The sequence below is a fragment of the Geotrypetes seraphini genome, chromosome 15 (genome assembly GCF_902459505.1).
Source record: "Geotrypetes seraphini chromosome 15, aGeoSer1.1, whole genome shotgun sequence".
Taxonomy (NCBI): domain Eukaryota; kingdom Metazoa; phylum Chordata; class Amphibia; order Gymnophiona; family Dermophiidae; genus Geotrypetes; species Geotrypetes seraphini.
Window position 1 is genome coordinate 48078732 of NC_047098.1, and position 22804 is coordinate 48101535.

Sequence of the window (22804 nt, forward strand, 5' to 3'; positions counted from 1 at the left end):
GTCTTGTTTCATTCCCTACACCTGTTTCTGATATAGTGATATAGCTTTTTCCTCTATTTTCCTTTTCTACCTCTGTCCATTCAACTTTCATCCTTTCTCACCTTTTTTTTATTTTTCGACATTCATCTCCTCCTCATGCTCTAGCACTCCCATTTCTCATCTCATTCCTTTCCCAGCTACCTTTCATCTACACCTCATTATCACATTTCTACCTCTGTACTCACTATCCTCCTTTCACTCATCTCCCTGCTACCCCTCCCCTTGATCTCTCCCACATGGTTCCACCATTTTCAGTATCTCCCATCCCTCAACTCTTGTGGCTCTGCATCTCCTCTCCCTATCCTCCAGGCCAATCTCTCTTCTCTCCTTTTTCTATGGTCCATCATTCCCCCATCCAGTTCTGCTCCCTCATTCCTGTTGTTCTTCCCTATTCCTGCCCCATTATCCAACATCTCTCTCCCTCCCTCCCCTGTCCAACATTTCTCTCTCTTTCTTCCTTGTTCAGCATTTTCCCTCCCCCAAACCAACATGCTCTTGCATCCTGACTGCAGCTCATCCAGCATCTCTCTCATCCCCTCTGCATGCAGTATGTCTACCATCTCTTTCTTCCCCATACAGTTCTGCTCCCCTTTCCTGCTGTTTTCCCTACTCCTACCCCATTATCCAACATATCTCCCTCCCCCAAGTTCAACATTTATATATCTTTCTTCCCTCCTTGAGGAAGGGGTTACCTTCAAAAAATCATAAACTACATTGATAGTCCAATAAAAAAATGTATTTTTCCCCTTTATGTTTCCCCAGGACCAACATGCTCTTGCTTCCTGACTGCAACTCATCCAGCATCTCTCTCAACCCTTCTGCATCCAGTATCTGCGGTCTACCATTTGTCCCACCCACCCCTTTTTTTGAGCCTATAATTTTTCTCCATGCTCCTTTATCCCACCTTTGGTTCAGCATTTCCCCCTCTCTCAACCCCTTAAGATAGCTTCGGGGAACCCTATAGGCTATAACCCAACACCTTTCACCCCTTCCCCCTCACCTTCCGGTCTGTAGAGGCCATTTCCCGCGGCAGCGACTCAAACCGGCTTCTTTGGACTTTCGGAGCTTTCTCGGCCGCGTTCTGGCCCTGCCCCACCCCCCCTACGCAACTTCCGACGAGGCGGAGAGAAATCTTCGAGGCGGTAGCTAGGAGTTACTGCCGAGGGAGATGGAGTTTGTGGATCGGAAGGTGAGTCGGGCCAGACTGGGAAAGAGGTGAGAGATGCCCTGGTCCGGGACACAGTAGACGACATGACGTCATCGGAGCGGCGCATCGGGCATCCCTGGCCTGTGCGAAGTTGTAGCTTCTTCAAAGCTTACAAATTCTGTCTGGCTCCAGCCTTGACCAGAGCAACTACTCAGTGGCCCTCTGGGTCTGGGTGGGTGACAGAAGACAGCACCCCACAGGTTTATGCCGGTTTTTAGAGACCAAAAGGAAGGAAGCAGTTAAACTCAATCAGTAATCTAGATAACAACCCCCCCCCCCCCCTTCATTTATTGAATATTATACTACTGTACTTGAAATCTACGCTACCTGTCCCTTCATGCCCTAGCCCCATCCTAATAGTTGCTATGGATAGAAAACTTGTAGATTCACTTTTCAATTTGACGAGCAATAGTTCCTGCCATAAAACGTGTTTATGAATTGAGGAAGTAAACGCGATTCTTTGTAGCATTTTCTGGTATTAAGCCAGGTAACTTGTTGATTTCTGTTTGGAGGTGATGGTGGTGGTGGATTTGAGAGCTGTAAGTGTGGCGGCGGGTGAGCAGATCAGAGGATGCAATGGTTTGGGTTTATTCCAGGCTTAGGTTGTAAGTGCTTCAGCCATGGCGGCTGGTGGCAATTTACAGAGCTAGGGAAGAAGAATTTCTCTTTTTGAGAAACGGCACTGACGCTGAGGTACTGGGGTTTTTGCAGAATTTATTTGTATACTGGGCAGTTCTGCTAACAAGTGGAAAGCAGCAAGCTTATATTTAGGGGTAAGACGTCAAATCGAGTCTAAAGCAGAATATGGAGTAAAGGGCATGTTGCAACTGCTAGTTGAGGCCTCAGCCTAAATAACTTATTTCGTTTGCTTCCTAGTCCTCCTAATATATTAGGCAAATTGGGATTTTGAGAGATACAGGGGTTAGTTTGGGTACTTAATGCATAAGAATCTGATGGGGGGAATGTGGACTTTATAGTTTGTTTGGGAGTTGGCTTTTACAAATATTTCCTATGAATAATAAATTAAGGTTTTTATGAATTTTTAATGCTTGGCATGTTGAGGGTTTTTTTTTATCAAATTAGGTTGGGCCATGCTGTGAAATAGGTGGGAGATGCCCTATGTGAGGCCCAGGACCCAGTAGACGACATGTCATCGGAGCAGCGCATGGGCCTCCCTGGCCTTTATGGAGTTATAGCTTCTTCAATACTTACAAATTCTGTCTGGCTCCAGCCTTGACATACTAAAATTGCAATTTTTGGGCTGTTGTGATTTGCATAGTCAACACAAAAGCTGACTAGATCTGTGTTTTATGCTTTTGTTGATAATTTCATGTTACTTAAATGTGTGTTTGATACAGATCAAGTGCTTTATATGTTATACTAGCTGATCACCCGGCGTTGCCTGGATATTTATTTATCCTAATCTTCCGCTATCAATAAATTTGTATTCAGTGATTTTGCCTGGAAAACGAGAAGTATTTATGGTCAAATATATTTTTATTGAGCAATCAAGAAAGCAACAGGCAACACAACAAAATACAAATCCAGCTCAATAGAGTATAAAGTGACCCCAAAAGAATTCCCCCCCAAAAAAACCAGTCAAAGCAAAATCCCCCCCCCCGCCCCCAATCCCACCCCTGGGTCCTCCTTCAAATACAATGTAGCAAAGAACATGAGAAAAGAAATTAAAACACCAAGCGAAACAAAAGGGTAAATACAAACAAGAGCATCAATTGAGTATTCGGCTACGAGCCAAAGGGGTCAAAGTAGACCAAAAAGGTTCCCAAGTGGTCTGGCCCTGGCGAGAAGACATATCAGTCACATCCTTCCGCTCCCACATCAGAAGGGAAATCATTCAGCATCCCCAAAGGGAATAGTCTGGAGCTTTGGCCTCAAGCCATTTCAGCAAGATGCATTTCAGAACAACCTGTATAGACCACTTAAGGAAGGCTGCAAGTCTTTTAGAACGTGGGAAATAATGAGGAACAGTCCCAAACAAAAGCAAAGGGGAGCTGCGAATGTGGACATGCCAAAGATTCTCCACAAAAGCAAAGATAGCTGTCCAAAAAAGCTGTACCTTAGGGCAAGTCCAGAACATGTGGCCCAAGCTTGCTTCCGGAGCCTGACAACGAAGGCAGGCTGCATCAGGGCGGAAGTGGGATAAATAAGCCCTTCTAGGAGAGAGATATAAACGAAAAATCAATTTAAAATGTTGTTCCCAAAATGTGGTATATTTACGAAAAGTAGACAGACTGCGAACCGCCTGAAGGAGTATATCAGAAGGCAAATCAACAGCAAGATCACAAGATCAAGCATCCCGCAGCCGGGAATGGTCAAACAAAGGGCATTCATCCTTCAAGTGGCAATGATGGAACTTGAGAGGGACCGGTTGTTGGGAACCAATGGTAAAAGCCGTGGACAACGACTCGTGACAGGAGGCATGCAATGAGCTAGAAGGTAAGGAAGAAAGGTAATGATGGATTTGCATGTAAGCAAAATAGTCAGTAGAGGGAAGATCAAAGTCTATTTGCAATTGAGCAAAGGATTTAGGGGTACCATCATCATCAACCAAGTGAAATATATAATGAATGCCCCTTGTTTCCCACCGAGCAAAACTCGGCCCATCAATCCCAGGCAGGAAAGACCCGTTAAAGCGAAGAGGCAGAAAGGGAGAGACAGAGGGAGAAAGAGCGTGAAATTTACAAACCTAGCGCCAAACCTTCCGCAAGGGTCGATGCAGTATTTTCACAGAAAGAGACTCGGGTTCAAGAGAAGGGATAGAATGCAGATAGGCACTAAAGTGAGCAGAACGAAAACAAGAAAGTTCCAAAGAAGTATTAATGAACGCTGAAGTACCCTAAAGAGATCATTAATATGCCTCATGCCACAACCAACTGTCAAGTATCTAAGATTCAATAAACCCAAACCACCTCTGTACCAGGGAGTCGCCGCCCGCTTATAAGACAAACGAGGTCTTTTACCAGCCCAAAGAAACTTCTGGACCAGGCGCTCCAGTCTGTGCTCGTCCCGAAAAGTCAAATAAAGGGGAAGAACCTGAAAAACATAAAGCCAACAGGGAACTAAAAGCATGTTATACAAATGTACTCGACCCAGAAGCGAGAAAGGAAGAGTTTCCCAAAGGTGTAATTTATTTTGTAGAGCCTGAAACAATGGCGTCACATTTAACCGGTAAAGACTAGATAAATCCAGCGGAATGGTAACCCCCAGGTACCACAAAGCGGAATCAGCCCAACGAAGAGGAAAAGCACCCCTCCACAAAGTTCGTAAATCCGGTGGAAAGGGTAAAGCCAAGGATTTATCTAAATTGAGAGACAGCCCTAAATAGAAACCAAATTCAGAAATGAGATCCAGAGCTGCCGGGAGAGAGTCTTCGGGCCGGGTAAGAATTAAGAACATGTCATCCACGTACGCCAGAGTCTTAAGTTCACAGTCGCCAACCGAGAGACCTCGGACCTCCGCGAACCCCCGAAGAGTGCATAACAAGGGTTCCAAAGAAAGAAGAAACAGAAGAGGGGAAAGAGGGCAACCCTGCCGGGTACCACGAAGAATAGGAAAAGAGTCTGAGCGAGTCCCATTGACAAGCAGAGAAGCCAGTGGATTGGAGTTGAGTGAACGCACGGCATCCAGAAAGAACCCACCGAGCCCCACATACTCCAAGGTACGAAATAAGAAAGACCAGTGAATGCTATCAAACGCCTTAGAAGCATCGAGACTAACAAATAGAGTTGGAATTTGGCGAGATTGACACTGAGCAAGAAGTACCTTGCGGACATTGTGGACAGACTGACGGCCCCGAACAAATCCAACCTGATCCTCATGAATAAGCTGTGGTAAATGAGGAGCCAGACGATCAGCCAGCATGCGAGCAAAGAGTTTGAGGTCAACATTTATTAAAGAAATGGGGCGATAAGACCCCGGCAAATCAGCTTCCTTACCCGGCTTCAATAGCAATGTAATAAGAGCCTCGTTCGCAAAGCGCGGAAAAGAACCACAGGTAGTGGCTGCATTAAAATATGCCAACAAAGGTCCATAAAGAGTAGGAGAAAGAAGCCGGTAAAAGTCACCCGAGAACCCATCCGGGCCCGGAGCCCGATCCAAATGAAGCGTTTTGATGGCAGCCTCCAGTTCAACCGCCCGAAACGGACTGTTAAGAGAGGAAATCACTTCCGCCGATAAACGAGGAAGACCAGAAGAGTGAAGATAGTCCGTCAACAGTTCCAGCGATGCATCATCCGGAGCATCATATAACCGGCGAAAAAAGTCAAAAAGGACCCCAGAGACTTCAGAAGTCTGGGACACCACCCCACCATTCCGGGTCCGTAAAGATAGAATCGGCTTCCTGCCAGTCATAGCAGTAACTAAGCGGGTCATAAGGTGTCCAGGCTTGTTCCCGTAACGAAGAAATCGGTGTTGATAAAAGGCTTTACATTTTTGAGAACGAGAATGAAGAAGAGAATTCAAAGCAGCCTGAGTGGACAGATAACATTCTCGAGTCTCCCGGGAAGGATGGAGAGAGAAGGCCCGCTTCGCCGAACGCAAGGCTCGTTCCTTGATTAATGCGCTTGTTACGGGCGCACAAGAAAGAGATGATATGCCCCCGGATCACCGTTTTCCCAGCCTCCCAAAACAAGATCGGGTCGTCCATGTGAGAAGCATTATTGGTAGAATAGTCATCCCATTGAGTCTGGAGAAAGGTCCGAAATTCCTCATCCCGGGCAAGATAAAAGGGAAACCTCCAGGACGAAAGCCGGCAATATGTAGTGTCCAGGACGACATCCACCCAGATCGGAGCATGGTTGGAAATTGATAGAGTGCCGATCTCGGCCGACCGAACAGAAGGAAACAAGGAAGAAGACAAGAAAATATAGTCTAAACGAGACCAGGTGCCATGGGCACGAGAAAGATGAGTATAGTCACGGACTTCAGGGTGAAGGAGACGCCAAGGGTCCACTACAGAAAGAGTATCACAAAAGTCAGAAAGAAGACGACCCTTTGCACCGGAAGAAGAAACTGGGGAACTAGATTTATCCAAATCAGGACTCAGAACCAAGTTAAAATCTCCCATAAGAAGGAGAGGATCCCCAGGAAACTGAGAACAAAGTGTAAGCAGGCGGCGTATGAAGGCCGACTCCCCCGAATTGGGGCCATAGACCACTAGAAGAAGATAGGAACAGGCCCCCAAGGTAAGGCGCAAAAGCAGAGATCTCCCATCAGTGGCCTTATCAAGAACTTGCACCCCAATCGGAGAAGATTTCCGAACCAACACTGCGACTCCACCATGACAACCCTGAGAAGAAGCAAAATAAACCTCCCCAACCCAGGAACGACGCAACTTAAGATGTTCCGCATCAGTCAGACGAGTCTTCTGTAAACAAGCAACATCCGAGTGACCACGCTGCAAGGCAGCCAAGATTTTAGACCGCTTCACGGGGGACGTAATACCCCCAACATTCCAAGAGGTGAGTCTACGGGGTACTCAGGTCCGAAAGTTAGGATAAGGCACAGAAAAGAATAGAAAAAAGCAGAAAAACTACTCCAAGGGCCCAGCCACCCCCCAGAGCAGGAACGCATAATAGCATCAATCAAAAAGAGAACCAGTGAAAACATTCCAGAAGGTAACAGAATAAAAACAAACAGAAGGAGGACCCCCCAAACCCAACCCATCCCACCCTATCCCAGTACCCCTTAACTACCCAACCCATCCCAACACCCAACCCCAGGAAAGAAAACCCGCTCCACAAAAGGGGAACAGAAAGGAGTCACACAAAGATGTAAGCGGGGCCCCAAATCCCCCAATCCCACTCCCATCACACGCACCACAACACTCCTCCATTCAGCCAAACAAACCCCATCAGAAGCCAGGAGAAACCAGTGCCCAAAATGTGGCAGTGCTGCAAAACCACGGGAACAAAGAATCCCTCGAACTGCCAGTATAACATCCCCCCCCCCCCACATCCAAACAGCGCACCATCGGTCCAACAAACGAAAAACAGAAAAGCGAACCCCAAACCATGCGAATTCCTTTCAAACCAAGAAAACAAGCAGTCTCTCCCCCTAGCAAACCAGTCAAACACACTCACAGCAGGACCGAAGCCATACAAGACCCCACAAGCAGCCTAACCAGGCAGGATTGGCATCCAAGCAAAACAAGCAAGGAGCTGACAAAAAGGAAAGGGTCAACAGGCGTCTCAGGAAAGCCCTCCAGAAACCGATCCCACCACAGAGCAAGCTGGGGAGGAGATCGGCCCTCGCAATAAGGTGCCTGAAACAATGGTACAGCAAGGGCCCCCTCAGGCCCCGCACCCAGGCAGGCGGCCCGCATAAGCTCCAAGTAAGCACAGTAGTAGGGCAACCAACCAAACAGGCAGAACCGGGTCTGCCAAAAGTGTAGGGCAGGGGATACAAGGAGGCGACGGCAACAAAAGTCAGAGGGGCAAAGTCAATGTAGTAATGTATAGACACAAAAGAATAGCCAAAGCAAAAGCAAGGGAGTATGAACACTCCAACAGGGGCCAGAGTGCCAAAGGGTCCAAAGGGAAGCAGGGGGCCATCCAAAAGTCACAAAGCTGGGTCCCGCAAACTAGATGAGAATCTCTCCACAGAAGAGTGCTAGGTCAGCACAGCAGCCATGACAGGAAACTCAGGGGGCCGAAGAAGGCCCTGCTTCACCGGGTAGCACATCCAGATAGGTTTGCGCAGCTTCAGCTGAGTGGAACATCCGCCATCCCGAAGGGGTCCAGATCTTGAGCTGCGCCGGGTAAAGAAGCTGGAATCGCAGTTTGCGGTCGTAGAGAGCCGAACACACAGGAGAGAAGCGCCTCCGGCGTTCCTGTAGTGCGGAGGAGTAGTCCTGGAACAGGCGCACAGGGGTGTCCTCAAACGAAAAAGTATTCCTCTTCAGCCGGTACTGCCTCATTAACTCAGCTTTAACAGCCGAGTTATGAATTTTGAAGATAGTGACACGAGCCCGCTCTCGATCATCAGAGCGCCGGCCCAGGCGGTGTGCGCGGTCAAGCCGCAACGGTCCCACGTCAGCCGGGAGCGGCAGCGCTGCTTGGAGCCAGGACTCCAGGGTAGAGAGAAGTCTGGCATCAGGGACCGTCTCTGGGAGACCCACCAGGCGCAAGTTGTCCCGCCTCGAGCGATTCTCGAGGTCCTCCAGCTTGTCGGCTTGGCGCTGAAGTTGCGCCTTCATGGAGACCAAATCAGCAGCGGATGCCGAACACGTGTCCTCAACTCCCGAGACGCGGCTCTCTAGTTCGCCCATGCGCCTGGTGGTCTCCCCCAATAGAGCTTCAAGCGAGGTTAACTGGCTAGAGAGGTGGTCAAATCGGGAGTCAAGAGCTCTCACCACCGAAGCTGAAAGCGCTGCAATATGTGCCTCAGACAAGGGGAGCGCGGAACCCAAATCCCCCGCCGCCATTTTAGGGTCAGGCCGCACCGAACGAGTCTCCCTGTCTTTAGCTGCATGACTTGACTTACTACTCATGACCGGGCTAGTCTGCTGCACGAACCGGTCCATGCACGATCCAAAAGGTCCTGAAATGCGCGGGCCAACAGAAACAAGAAATTTCAGGAATTGAGAGATTCGGGGCCCCGGAGCACGAGTAAGGCACGTCTCACTCGGCTCAGCACATCTTGTGACTCACGGGAAGTATTTATTTCATTTTTAGCAGCAAGAATAGCCCTCTGGGGCTGTACTTGAACTTAAACGGTATCAGGAGTGTCCGTATTAATCTCAGCGAGGGAGAAAACTATGGATTAGACAGTTTTCAATAATTTTTACGTTACCCCCTTCCCACCCCACAGTATATTTTTCCATATAGTAAGTGATATGTATATGAAGTTTAGTTGAAATTTCTCCCTGTGTTTCAGAGTTATGCTGGAACATATACAGTGGAACCTTGGTTTGTGAGCATAATTCATTCCAGAAGCATGCTTGTAAACCAAAGCACTCGCATATCAAAGCAACTGTCCCCATAGGAATTAATGGAAACAGACAATTCGTTCCCCAAAACTTACCATTACTGACGCCTCCACTGCTGCTCATGTAGCTCTGGGAACTGGAGAGGGGGCTGCAGGGCGCTCATGTCGTGACGGTGCATGTTGTAATGGTGGTACAGGTGGTGATGGTACTTCTTGGCTCCAAGGTGCTGGCTGCGCTTCTTTATTCATGGCCACAGCTGCCGCTACCAACCCCGGATTGCACCGTTGGCCCAGTTCATGTGTACGTAGCCCCCGGATGCCCCCGCCGGTACTCTCCAGGCACTGGCCTACCCCTGCTGGACTCACCCCGACTCCCATGCTGACCCTGGGGCCTCCACGGCAGCTTCCAGCAGCCTGCCAGCCTTGGTTAGACGTTGAGAATCCAGCCTGCCATTGCGTCCATGCTCCGCCCCCTTTTGATCACACTTCCTGTTTCCGGCGGCGCTGGATACGGTATGGGTAAGGGTGTGAGGGTGGGCCGCACTCGGTGGTGGTGTCCGCTGTAGGTAAGGGTTTGGGGATGGGCCGTACTTGCTTATCAAGTCAACACTCGTTTTGCAAGTTAGTTTGCTCGAGTGTTTTGCTCGTCTTGCAAAACACTCGCAAACCAAGGTTTGACTGTACTTTTAAATGACTGTGTGAAATCATTCCCAAAGCTTCACACAATTGGTCAAAGCAGCTCCATCTATATAAAATCGGATGTATCTGTATATGTGACCCCCTTTCCCACCCCCACAGTATTTTTCTCCAGCTAGTAAGTGATATGTATATCAAATTTGCTTGAAATCTCTCCATGCGTTTCAGAGTTAGCTGGAACATACATACATACATCCAATTTTATATACATAGATTTTTGGTCTAATAGCTGAGGAACACATTTTTCTTTAGAGAAATAAGATCTTTAAAATACTTGGATCTTCTTTTCATGAAATAGACCTGATCAAATTTGAATCAATCACCTCTGTCTCCTAGTAGACGTTCATCACCAGAGAATCTTTTCATTTACAAGGTTCGTTCTGCCAATAAAAATGGAATCGCTCACCCAGATCAGAACTCTTCAATGCTCTAGGTTACAAGGAATGGCCAAAAGATTGTCTTGAGCTTCCATTCCATACCATATATAATTGAATATAAACCGAGGTAACCTTTCCCCCCCCCCAAAAAAAAAGGAGGTAAAAAGGTTGATTTGACTATAAACCGATGGTTTTATATTCAAATAGCAGTATCAGGGCAGAAGTGACCTCCTCCTTTCTCTGGTGTCCTTTCTGCTGGCTCTGCAGGCAAGCAAACAGTCAGTCCGCTCTGCCTTCAGGCCTCCAGAACTGCCATAATGGTCCAGTGGTGCAGGGAGCTGGAGCTGCCATCAATCCCTCCTTCATGGCAACTTTGTGCAACTAACTAACCAGCACAGCCCTCCCCATCCCCTTGCAGGCCTACCTTAGGCCCCCAGTGGTCCAACAGTAAGGCAGTGCAGGAGTGATCCCATTATGCTCCTGCCCGGCAGTCTCCTTGATGGAAAATGGCTGCCACAAGATTTTGCAGCTATTTTTCACTATGGAGACTACCAGGCAGGAGCGTAGAGGGATTGCTCCTGCCCTGCCTCATCACTGGACCACCAGGTACCTAATGTAGGCCTGTGGGGTAACCGGGAATGGGGAAGAGGGCTGGCTGGATAGCTAATTGCACAAAGTTCCTGGGAAGGATTGATGGCAACTCTGGCTCCTAGCACCACTGGACCACGAAGGCAGTACTGGAGGCCCGAGGGGGGTTGGCTCAAATATAAATTGAGACCTTCCATATTTTTTTTTTTACCCCAAAATTTCTGTTTATATTCAAGTATATACAGAAATCTCATGAAAGATGTAGTGTTTAAAAACTGGGAAGTACTTCTAGTCCCATTAGCTTCACACAAATTGGACACTTTGTATAGAAACCAGTCTTGCTCAGGTTTTAATAAGCCTCAGTTGCAGCATCAATCACTTCTCATAGAGTCTGCATTAAAGAAGGCAAGCCATTTGAGAACCTATGCCAGCACTCCTCCCGGCAGGGAGGGCAAAACATTAGATAAATTTGGGCGTAGACTCTTCCAAACCACGTTAACCGGCAGAATTGTAAGTTATAACTTTTATATTACTTTCTATATGAAATCTCTCGGCACAGAAATTGTCTCAATATGAACAATTATACCTCAAGACCAACTGAATACATTCCAACATATCTCCAATGACTACCTAGAGACCAGAAAATTTATGGTACGCTCAGTCTTTGCCTTTGATGTCACTTTACGAGTATCAACACTATCTATTGCTATGAGGAGTGAAGCATGCCTAGGAAATGAGTTATTTGAAAAAATTGAGGCGACCATACAAAAAATAGAGGCATGAAAATTTCATGACTACATTATCATCTGCAAATTCAAGCAAGCATTTTTACAACATTAAAAACTCCTCTTACTACTACAAGCACAGATATGCTCCACAATCACCCAGCAAAAATCACAGCAGTCTTTTGCTTTCATCCTAGAGCAGTGGTTCCGAACTCTGTCCTGGGGGACCCCAGGCCAGTCGGGTTTTCAAGATATCCCTAATGAATATGCATGAGAGAGATTTGAAAACTTGTCACTTCCATTATAGGCAAATCTCTCTCATGCATATTCATTAGGGATATCTTGAAAACCCAAATGGCTGGGGGTCCCCCAGGCAGGGTTGGGAACCACTGCTCTAGAGCAGTGATTCCCAACCCTGTCCTGGAGGAACACCAGGCCAATCGGGTTTTCAGGCTAGCCCTAATGAATATGCATGAGAGAGATTTGCATATGATGGAAGTGATAGGCATGCAAATTTGCTTCATGCATATTCATTAGGGCTAGCCTGAAAACCTAATTGGCCTGGTGTTCCTCCAGGACAGGGTTGGGAACCACTGCTCTAGAGCGCCTAGCCCAGGGGTGAGCATCTCTGGTCCTCAAGGGCTGGAATCCAGTCGGGTTTATAGGATTTCCTCAATGAATATGCATTGAAAGCAGTGCATGCAAATAGATCTCAGACATATTCATTGTGGAAATCCTGAAAACCCGACTGGATTCTGACCCTCGAGGACCGGAGTTGCCTAGCCTGTGTAGTCCAACCTGTTCTTCGCATTCTCCCTCATTTCTACCAACGTTGGACCCTTACATCAACAGATTGCTGGGTCTTCACTGTGGTGAGACAAGGTTATGCCCTTCATCTGCAGAAAAGACTCCAAATCATCCTCCAACAGGTCTTTTTTTCAACTCCCATCAGAACATCGTTCATCAAGAACTTTCAGCCTCTCTCCAGCTCACTGCCATAGAATGTACTTTGTTTTGAATTGTGTGTTTTAAAATACAATAATGCACTCTTCCATTTCTAATATGTACGTGGCCTTATCCTCCTGAATAATGGAAGACAAAGGGATATGAAGTTCTAGTTCTTAATGCTTGTCGCCCTAAATTATTCAAAGTGTAAATGACAATGATGAGCCAAATCTTCGGAGGGTGAGATTCCTTAAGGTATAAAACAAATTTGAAAATGGGGAAACAAAGAATGATTCACAGAGAGAGATTTCATGTTATCTACCTAAACTGAAAAATATTTGTACTCTTGGCATGCAACTGCAGTTTGTTAGATATTTGTCTTGCCTTGTTATAATCAAGTTGTAAAATAAGGCTTGTAAACTCCAACACTTACTGAAATTGTAAAAAAAAAAAAAAGGTAGATGTGTACCAAATTAGAACTTTCTCTGAAAATGTATGTAAAAATTACACAACTTATGGGCCTCTTTTACAGAGCATGGTAGTGATTCTTCCATGGCAAAGGCACCAAAGTCCATTCACTTCCTGTGGGCTTCAGGGCATTTGCAGTAGAAGAATCACTACTGTGGCTTTGTAAAAGGGGCCCTAAAACATTTACAAAAAATATCAACTCTACATTTGTGTTCAGTTTATATCACAAATTACTAGCATGGACTAACATCACCCTAACATCTCTTTCACTGACTCAAACAACCAAGAATTTTCCTCAGTACATTCTGATTTGTTAGGTTGAACTCCTAACTCCTTGATAGGCGGTATATAAAATCCTAATAAAACTTGAAACTTTTTATTAGTAATTTATAATAGAACAAATTACTGACAAAGTGAAACAAAGCAATATCCAATTCCCCAAAACCTTCCCTCCAATCATAAACAACTAAGATCCTGACAGGAAGTGACAATTAAACTCAAAGTAGAAAATCTGCAAGTAGTCAGTAAATACAATGTCAGAACTATAGGATCAAAATAAGCAAGCTAATTGAATAAACCAAAATACTACAAAGGCCGGAGATACCAACAACCTCCCCCCTCCCAAAAAAATACCCCTTCAGCATACAAAATCCCCCCTCTCAAAGCAAACCTAGATCTACAAAACTAAAGAATCTTAGAGAGTCTTAACCTGGCTCTTATCCTGAGGCCTGGACTCTGATAGCCCCAGAGATAATAGAATCCACACCCTCCCCCTTGCCCTCTCTTCACCCCACCTCAAATAAGAACATAAGCTCCAAGCTGTCTCCACTGATCTTAATGTAACAGGTTCAAAATTAAACTACGTCCTCACAGCTGTAAAGAATTTAAAAGTCCTAGGTAAGCAAAAATCATCTGCACTTCAAGCGACCCCCCCCCCCCCATGCCTCCCATTAGCTAAAAAATGAGCCCTCCATGTCCAAAAAAACGGGGGATCAGAGGAAGTCCACATTTGCAAGATGCACTTTACAACAGAACAAAGTCCCTCCCTTGGGCTCCAGAGATCCAAAACTAGTTGCTCCACCATATCCGCTAGGGGGTAGGTCAAAATGGTCTGCAAAGATTGCAGCACTGTCCCCCCCAAATATTGAACTTGCCAGCACCCCCATAAAGAATGAGTGAAATTATTAGGGTCTCTGTTACATTTAAGACATAAAGGGGTCTAAACCTCTCCTATCCAATGCAACTGCACCTGAGTAAAATAAGCTATATACAACACTCTGGGCTAGCATTCTCTTAACACCGCTCCCCCTCTAACTGGGGAGGCCACCAAGATTTCTCAAGGGATTCCATTGGGCCAGAGTGACATGAGGTTCCCCCTCCCATCCCTAAGTGATAAACTGCAAATCCCTGTTGTCCTCAAAGTCAAGTGAAACCTTATGTAACGCTGACACCGAAGTATTAAAAGGCTCAACCTTTGCAAAAAAAGTCTCTGATGCGGTGGCCAATAGGACATTGTAACCGATCCTGGGGTAGGGATAAAATATAATGTTTCACTTGATAGTTTACAAAAGTGTCACCCCCAATATATCCCCAGGGTAGGAAGAGGGCGGAGTATTCTCTGTGAGGTGTTCCACTAAAGAAAAGCCTCTCACTTCCTACCACACAAAACAAAAATTATGCATGCCAAGCTCAAAGGTTGGGCTTCCCCGCAAAGGCAACTGATCGGTGACGCGAGCATCACCCCCCCCCCCCCCAGTTTCAACAATAAGGTTTCCCAGATCGCTCGCATGGACGCCAATAAAATGCTATTCTTTATTTCCAGTGGAAGAGCACCCCTGGGCAGATAAAGCAATGCAAATAAGAAGTAGGGGACATAAAAGGCCAATTCGAAAGTAGTAGGTGTATATTGTTCCCTCAACAACCAATCTTTTAAATGTCTCAAAAGACAAGCAGAATTATACGAGCCAAATTCAGGGAGACCCAAACCACCTAGTGACCAGTTCCCCACCAGACAGGTATAACGAAGCTTAGATTTAGACCATTCCAGCAAAAGCGAGACAACAAACGATCTAATGCCTTCAAATCTTTTTTCAGTAATTTGAGTGGTAACAGTTGCATGGCATATAACCATCGGAGAAACAACGCCATACGAATTAAAGATATTCTACCAAGAAGACTCGGGGGCAGGTCTTTCTGGTTTTCCAATTGATATGATGTGTGTTGAAGTAAAGCCTGAGTATTAACTGAGTAAAGCCTATGCATTGAAACTGAGTTGTATCCCCAAATAATGGAACGAATAGGTTGCCCAACATAACAGAAAGGTAGAACCCCACAGACTATTCCAAGCAAGGGAAGATGGTAGAACCATTGACTTACTAAGGTTCAAACCAAACCCTGCATAGTCCCCATATTCTCTGATATTTTCTAACAAAGCCACCAAGGAGCGCTTAGGATGTGATATGAACCAAAATGTCATCTGTGAAAGAAGCCACTTTAAAACAATGACTCTCAATCTGTATTCCCTTGCTATCGGGATTTAAGTGTAGATCCTGAAAAAGAGGGTCTAAGGACAAAATAAACAACAATGGGGAAAGGGGACAACCTTGCCAAGTCCCTTGATGAATCCCAATTCAAGAGGATCTACAATCATTGACCAAGAAAACTGCTTCTGGAGTTGCATACATCGCTTTGATGGCTGAAACAAATCACCCAGAAACCTCACAATGATCCAGGGTGACATACTGCAGCGGACCCTGTCGACCGCCTTTTCTGCATCAAAACTGATAAGTAGTGAGGGTAGGATTTCCTGAGCACAAAATTCCAAAGATGTCAAATTTTCTAAATATTCTTTGTTACCGAATGACCCCACACGAACCCTGCCTGGAATTCATGAAGGAGCTGGGGTAGCACAAGTTCCAAACGATTAGCCAAAGCTTTAGCCGAGATTTTAACCTCACAAGCAAAGAAATAGGGCCCTCCCCAGCTTCTCAAAGCATGAAAACGTGTTCTTTGTAGTTAGCAAAAGGACAGCAACAGTGGCTGTAGTTTCAGAAAGGGCAAAGGCAGCTCAAATTTGAGTTTATTTGACAGGTGGCAGGAGAGTCACTTTTTCAGCGTCCTCTCTCTTGCACATTGTCATTTGCTCCACATTCTGGTTTGTTAAAATAACTGAAGAGTAAATTGTCTAAAGGCCTTATATTAATAATTCACATAGAATCAATGTGCAAAGCAAGCATTACACAAAACAAAAATCAATATGTTACATAATCTAAAGTACAAGAAGTTCAAGCAAGCTAAAATCTAAAGACACAAAGATGGTGGAAGAATTTGAATGGCCATTAATGAAATTATGGACATTTTAGGAAACCTGGTGAAACACACTTCAACAAGTGCTCCCCATTCTGTGCCTAATGCAAAGTATTTATGGAAAAAATTAAAGCCCTGCCTAGGTTAATCCACAGTACCAGCTTATTATTTTCTCAGTCCTTGTTTACAAATAGGAATGCTTGTTTCAAGCAAGAATCAGACACCTGAAGTTGAATCCCTCAAAAGCCAAACAATAAAGAAAATATTTCAGAGGGTAGAGGTGGCAGAAATAAATAGGGATAACAAGAACAGTCATTACATTTTGGGAAAGTTTAACTAATATCTCCTATCACACAGGTGGGCACCTATGACTCCAACAAAGTTATTATCTGTCACACAGAAAATAGCAGGTACTCAGCCTTCCCTCCATCAGTGGCTGCTTGACCTGCTCTGGAGAATCATTAGCAAAGTCTGGTTGAAAGAGACAACCCACAGCATAGCTATACTGCTGACATTTCAAGGATATAATTAGGCCAGGCTGGTTCTAATGCCACAACATATCCAAATCCAATTTATTTCAGTTTTTTATCCCATCCTACCCAGGAGCTCAGAACAGGTCACAGTAGTACATTCACAGTGTTTGGGGTACAGGGATATCGGTACGTTTTATAATGTAGGGTAGAAACAATACAATCATAATATTTTAGAGGTACATGGTTAATCGTGCATATACAAGAGCTGTTCAAAAAGTATCAGGCCTTTATTCATAAAAAATACTCATATTCAGATACAATTATATACTAATCTCCTTCAAAGTAGTCCCCTTGGGCTGCCACACACTTCTTCCAATGGTTCTGCCACTGTCGGTCGCATTCTGCATGATGTCTTCTCTTGACTGAAATCTGGTCCCTTTTAGGGAAAAGCCAGAAGTCGCACAAAGCCATGTCGGGAGAGTGGGGAGCCTGAGGAATCACAGGTTTGTTGCGTTTGGTCAGGAAATTCCTTATCAAATGTGAAGAATGGGCAGGTGCATTATCGTGATGGAGCTGCCAATTGCCCACTGCCTATAGGTCCAGCCGTTTGAGTCTCACTGTGTTACGAAGGTGATGCACAACCTCTTGGTAGTACCCCTTGGTGATGATTGTACTGTGTGGTACATACTCGTGATGATCCACGTCACTGGAGTCAAAGAAGACGGTCAGCATGACTTTGACATTGCTGCAGACCTGCCTTGCTTTTTTTTGCCTCGGGGATATTGAATGCTTCCATTGTGATGACATCAACTTGGTTTCTGGGACGTAACCATAAACCCAGGACTCGCTGCCAGTGATCACTGTGCTGAAGTTAGGATCACTGTTCACAGTCTCCAGCATGTCCTGTGCGATCTCCAAACGGAGTTGCTTCTGCTTGATCATTAGCAGCTTTGGCACAAATTTAGCTGAAATTCTCCTGAAGCCCATTCAAAATGGAATGAACGGATCCTACGCTGATGCTTGTCTCATCTGCAAGTTCTCTGATCGTGATTCGACAAGCCTGCATCATCAGGGTCCTCACTTGGTCAATGACTATCTCATTTCTGGATGTTGAGGGCCTACCAGAACGTGCTTCACTCTCCACTGATGTGTGGCCGTTTCCGAAGTGGTTATACCACTCCTTTATCTGTGTGGTGCCCATTGCTTCGTCCTTGAAGGCCTGTTGAATCTTGCAGATCGTTTCCACTTGGGAGTCGCCAAGCTTTACACAAAATTTAATGCAGTAGCGTTCAACTTTTTCTGTCATTTTGTCAAAAATGAAAATCGGACGGCGCTCACGTACAGTTCCTCACTCATCGGTGGTCTGCTGGCGACTGACAGCTGTAGGCGGGAAAAAATTCAAGCATGTGCATTAGGGCTGCCTATGTACGTGCACCAAACCACACCTTCCTAGCTTTATTTGTTTACCTAAGAAAAATTAAGGTCTGATACTTTTTGAACAGCCCTCATACAGTATACTGCTCGGAGGGGAGAGGACAGAGGGCATGTACAGTATAAAGGAAAAGCATCGGGTATACAATATACATCAAATGTTGGAGGGAGGGTTAGAATGAGCACACATTCTTGGCTGGGGGCATTAGGTTTGAAGCAAGGATACTCGGTCAGCAGTGGTGGTAGCCATGGTATTTAATCCCAACTGGATTTATGTCATGTCATGTACTCGGTCGATAGCATCAAGGCCAGGTCCATGAATTTAGGGCAATGGCTATAGAGGGAGAGGGAATGTCTATTGACTATGGACTATTGACGTGAGGAGGATAGAAGGCATTCGTAGCTATCAGCACCTTGTGACCTACATCCCATGGGGGGTGGCCTAAGGGATCTGGCCAATCAGAATCTTAGGCCACTCCCAGTGCATCCCAGAATGCACTGTGAATTGTGCCTAAGATTCCAGTTGGCCAAGAGGCCTTAAGCGCCTGGGCCAATCAAAGCCCCTCCCTGGTGCATCCTATGGGTGCATCCTGCGGGTTTTTAGCACAGCCAGCGCACAGAGCATTCAGCGTGCCAGCCTGCACTAAAAACCACTTCTGCAATTTTATAAAAGGGGAGGGGGTGTAAAATAATTGAAACTTGCTATAGCCATTTTTTAATCAATTCACTCCAAAGATTCACTAAGGAATTTTCCCTTAGGACAAAATAATTCAGATGATAAACTAAAACAATTCTTTTCACGTTAGAAATTCTCAACTGTATTTTAAGGAAAAAATCCAAACTTTTGTTGTTTTATTTTTTAGGTAAGAAGAAATGTCTGAAAAACTGCTCAAGGAAGCCTTTGTCAGTAACCTAAATGGAACTAGCCCAACAGAAATCATTGTGGGTTTAAGTGTGCCTCCACTCTGTATGCTTTGCAGAGGGCTCCTGTTGATTTTATATCATCTGCAACATGGAGAACTTTCATATTCATGGAAAAGTCACCTGCTCATGGATTTTCTTCTTTTGGTAGTTCCTCTTGTGTTTGGCTGCACAATTTTGTCTGACATTCTCATCCTTGTGCCAACTAGCATTGCCTCACTGGCATCTATATTGTTATATAAAATCTACAGGACAAGACATAACAATATTAAAGTACCACTTCAAACAATTATTAAAACCTTCCGGGAAAGAAACATAGATTCTAAGACTATCCCATCAGTAACCATATTACGTGTTTTTATTAATATATTAACTACCATCTGCATTTTGGCTGTAGATTTCCCCTTGTTTCCTAGGCACTATGCTAAAACAGAGACTTATGGGACAGGGTTTATGGATTTTGGAGTGGGTGGATTTATTTTTGTCAATGCTCTTGTTTCTCCTGAAGTTAGACAAGGCCATGATTTATTGAACTCCAGATTCCCTATTGTGACCAAGCAGCTCTTGTCTATTTGGCCACTAATTTTTCTGGGAATAGGGCGGTTAATCAGCATTAAAGCCACAGGCTATCATGAACATGTCAGCGAGTATGGAGTGCACTGGAACTTTTTTTTCACACTAGCAGTTGTGAGATTGGTAGCATCACTAATTTTGATGTTTTTTCCAGTAAATAACTCTTGGATTATTGCTGTAAGTATTGGAATATTTTATCAGCTGCTTCTCGAAACAACTAAACTTAAGATATTTATTTTGTCTGGAGGTGATTCTAGAGATTCAAGAGTTGGTTTTCTAAATGCAAACAGAGAGGGAATATTCTCTCTTTTTGGATATGTGGCTATTTATATGGCTGGTGTACAGGTGGGTCTATATGTGTTGAAGAAGCGATCTTTAGTCAAAGACTGGATTAAGGTAGCCTGTTTTTTACTACTAAGCAGTCTTATGCTTTTCATATTTTTTATTCTGCTTCATATCTTTGTGGAGCGAGCATCCCGCAGACTAGCCAACCTGACTTTTTGCATCTGGATACTGGTTCAGTGTCTTTTTTTCCTCTCCTTTATTTTACTAAGTGATCTTGCTTTGGTGTTTGCAGAACATTTGGTAAACAAAGGCAATGTACCTTGTTCTTGGAATCTTTCAAAAATACCAAACACAAGCGGTGCAAAACACAGTTCAGAAAAAAAGTCACTAAAGGACGTACCAAACACAAGCGGTGCAAAACACAGTTCAGAAAAAAAGTCACTAAAGGACGTACTACAAGTTCCAGATCTTTCTCTTATTGATGCTGTTGCTAGAAATCAGTTACTTTTCTTCTTGCAATCAAATGTCATCACAGGTTTGATCAATATGTCAATTGATACCATAAATTGTGGCACTTTCTTTTCTTTAGTTGTCCTTCTTCTGTACATGTTTTGTAACTGTTCAATTATGTATTGGCTACATATAAAAAATATTACTTTTAAATGTTGGTAAATTATCCAACACTGGAAAACTTTGGCATGAAGATGATGTGATCATGGGCAAAGACCACCAGTTTTTATCATGGAGAAATAAGTTTAAGTGATACCAACACTATAGATGGATGATCAGCCCAGCAACTCTTCAAAATACAATGGAATGCCAATTATCTGGACTAATCTTGGCAGAAGGTAGTCCGGATAATCAAAAATCTGGATGAGTGGACATTATTTTTTCTTTTGTTGTTAATAATTGCAAAAAAAAATAAATAAATACTGTCAGCATTCCCCCTCCCTCCCTGAACAGACACCTCCAACCCCCTTTCGGACCCAGAGGAAAGACTCCAGGCCTACCTTGTTTCCCTGGTGGTCTAGCAGTGCATGCTGGGGAAGCAGTGATTCCTACTAGCTCCTGCCCATGCTCTTTCAGTGATGAAAATAGCTCCCAAGACTTCCAAGGAACATCAAGTCCACAGTTTCTCTTTTTGTTTTGAACTTCCATTTGTTTCACAATGGAACCAGTGCATTTTTTTTTCTGTTAACTAATAAGTACTGATACATATGAATTTCTGTTTTGTTTTATTGTTCTAACAGCAGATTCTTCGGAGTGGAAGCTCCAGTTTAGCTTCACTGAGCTTGTGTACTCAGGTCTCATTGACCTGGCTGTTAGCTTTGTAGTTTCACACAATTACAAAACACTAGCATTAGCAAATTTTTTTTACCACTGTATTTTTTATCATTGTATTTTTTTTAATTGAATTTTCAAGTTTTTATATATCAGTGTATAATAAATTATCTCCAGAACATCTGTATCCACAGTTTTTTGCTTTTGTTTTCATCGGTGGATTGTTTTCACTGTGGATCATTGGGTCTCCCCATTTTAGTTTGTTGGGTTTATTTTATAGCCTCTTCACTCCCTTTGCCCTCTCCTGCCCACACTAGCGCTGTGGTGTAAACAAAATAAACAAACAAAAAAGACTTTTCCTCTTAAATCCTAGCTCATGTTCACGGTCTAACACCACCTCTGGCAGGATACACATTTCAAATCTGACATATTGTAATCACAAAATAGAAAATAAAATTATTTTTTTCTACCTTTTGTTGTCTGGTCATTATTCAAATCATTTTGGTCCCAGGCTCTGGTTGTCTTCTGATAACTTGCTTCCCAGGGCACAGAACTAGAAGGAGCAAGTAGGAGCGAGCAGGCAGGAGGGGAGAGGGGAGAAAGAAGGAAGACAGCCAGAGAGGAGCTGAGAGAGGAGGCTAAGAGGAACGGAAAGCCAGGGGCAGCGGCGAGAGTAAGCTCCACCCACCCCCACCGCATCGGTAGTCGGCAGAGTCATCGCCTGAACTCCCCCTTAAAAGGGGTGGAGCCAACGGCGCGCATCCATGCAGCAAAGGCGAAGCGGCAAAGGCGCTTGCCTTAGCAAGAGCGCCTTTGCAAAGGGCCTCAAGAAGGGCCACCAGGACCTAAGAACACCAGGGAAGGACAGCATGGTAAGGACAACAACAAATAACCAAACTAGTATAAAAAAGCAAAAACACAGTACACGCAGAGGGAACATACATGTATACGAAACAACAGCAGGAATAGGGAAGTAACAAGCAGAGAAGAGAACACACACACACAAGCAAAAAGGTACCCACACAATAATAAAGAGTACTCCAAAAAGGCGGACAGCAATGGAAGCAGAGAGAATCCAGAAGATGAGCTTTCCAGTGTACTGCACGGACTGCCATATGTACGATTACCTCCCCTCGGGCAGTCGTATATATGCGGTCGGTGTCAGGAACTGAAAAGCTTGAAGACGGAAGTTAGTCAACTGAAGTACAGGAACTGGAGGGACTTTACATCATAGAACACCCAATCAGGACAGCTAAAGACCCTATGAGAGAGAGGCACATAGAGGAACAAGTCAGGGAGCTTGAGAAGTTCATTGAGGAGGCCTACAGGAGGGTGGAACAACACGAACAGCATAGGGAAGATGGAGATACACCCACATGGAATGGAGAACAAGAGCAATCTGACTCCAAGGAAGAAGACGCCCATAGAGGTATCCCGCAGGAAGAGGAGGCAAGATCTTGCTGATGCCTAGAAGAGGAAGCAGCGAAGCACTCTGAGGACACAGACCTGCAACCGGAGCGAAAACTGAAAAAAGGAAAGTCT

At 44.8% G+C, this 22804-nt stretch overlaps 2 protein-coding genes across 12 annotated transcripts in view; one reads left to right on the top strand and one right to left on the bottom strand.

Annotated features, from left to right (window-relative positions):
• MYO19 (myosin XIX) overlaps positions 1-22804 on the bottom strand; it is a 192863-nt gene that overhangs the window by 144364 nt on the left and 25695 nt on the right. For 3 of the 9 annotated variants that reach the window (XM_033922189.1, XM_033922180.1, XM_033922190.1), the window contains exon 1: positions 1040-1121. The exons of the other annotated variants lie outside the window; for them this stretch is intronic. In XM_033922189.1, coding sequence (XP_033778080.1) covers positions 1040-1060 — 21 coding nt within the window. In that variant the 5' untranslated portion in view covers positions 1061-1121. Of the gene's footprint in view, positions 1-1039; positions 1122-22804 lie in introns of those variants that run through there. 9 annotated transcript variants of the gene reach the window in all.
• On the top strand, positions 1081-21472 carry PIGW (phosphatidylinositol glycan anchor biosynthesis class W). Of its 3 annotated transcripts, XM_033922198.1 has the most exons (3): positions 1081-1228; positions 19066-20374; positions 20429-21462. In XM_033922198.1, exons 2-3 carry the CDS (start codon positions 19076-19078, stop codon positions 20651-20653), a joined length of 1524 nt encoding a protein of 507 aa, XP_033778089.1. In that variant the 5' UTR covers positions 1081-1228; positions 19066-19075; the 3' UTR covers positions 20654-21462. The 3 variants fall into 3 exon arrangements, with proteins under 3 accessions (XP_033778089.1, XP_033778087.1, XP_033778088.1); XM_033922196.1 differs by having other exon boundaries at positions 1082-1228; positions 19066-21461; XM_033922197.1 differs by having other exon boundaries at positions 1203-1254; positions 19066-21472.

What these genes read in the sequence shown, in the direction of transcription:
- PIGW (XM_033922196.1), top strand. Translation starts at nt 19,076, where the DNA reads ATGTCTGAAAAACTGCTCAAGGAAGCCTTTGTCAGTAACCTAAATGGA.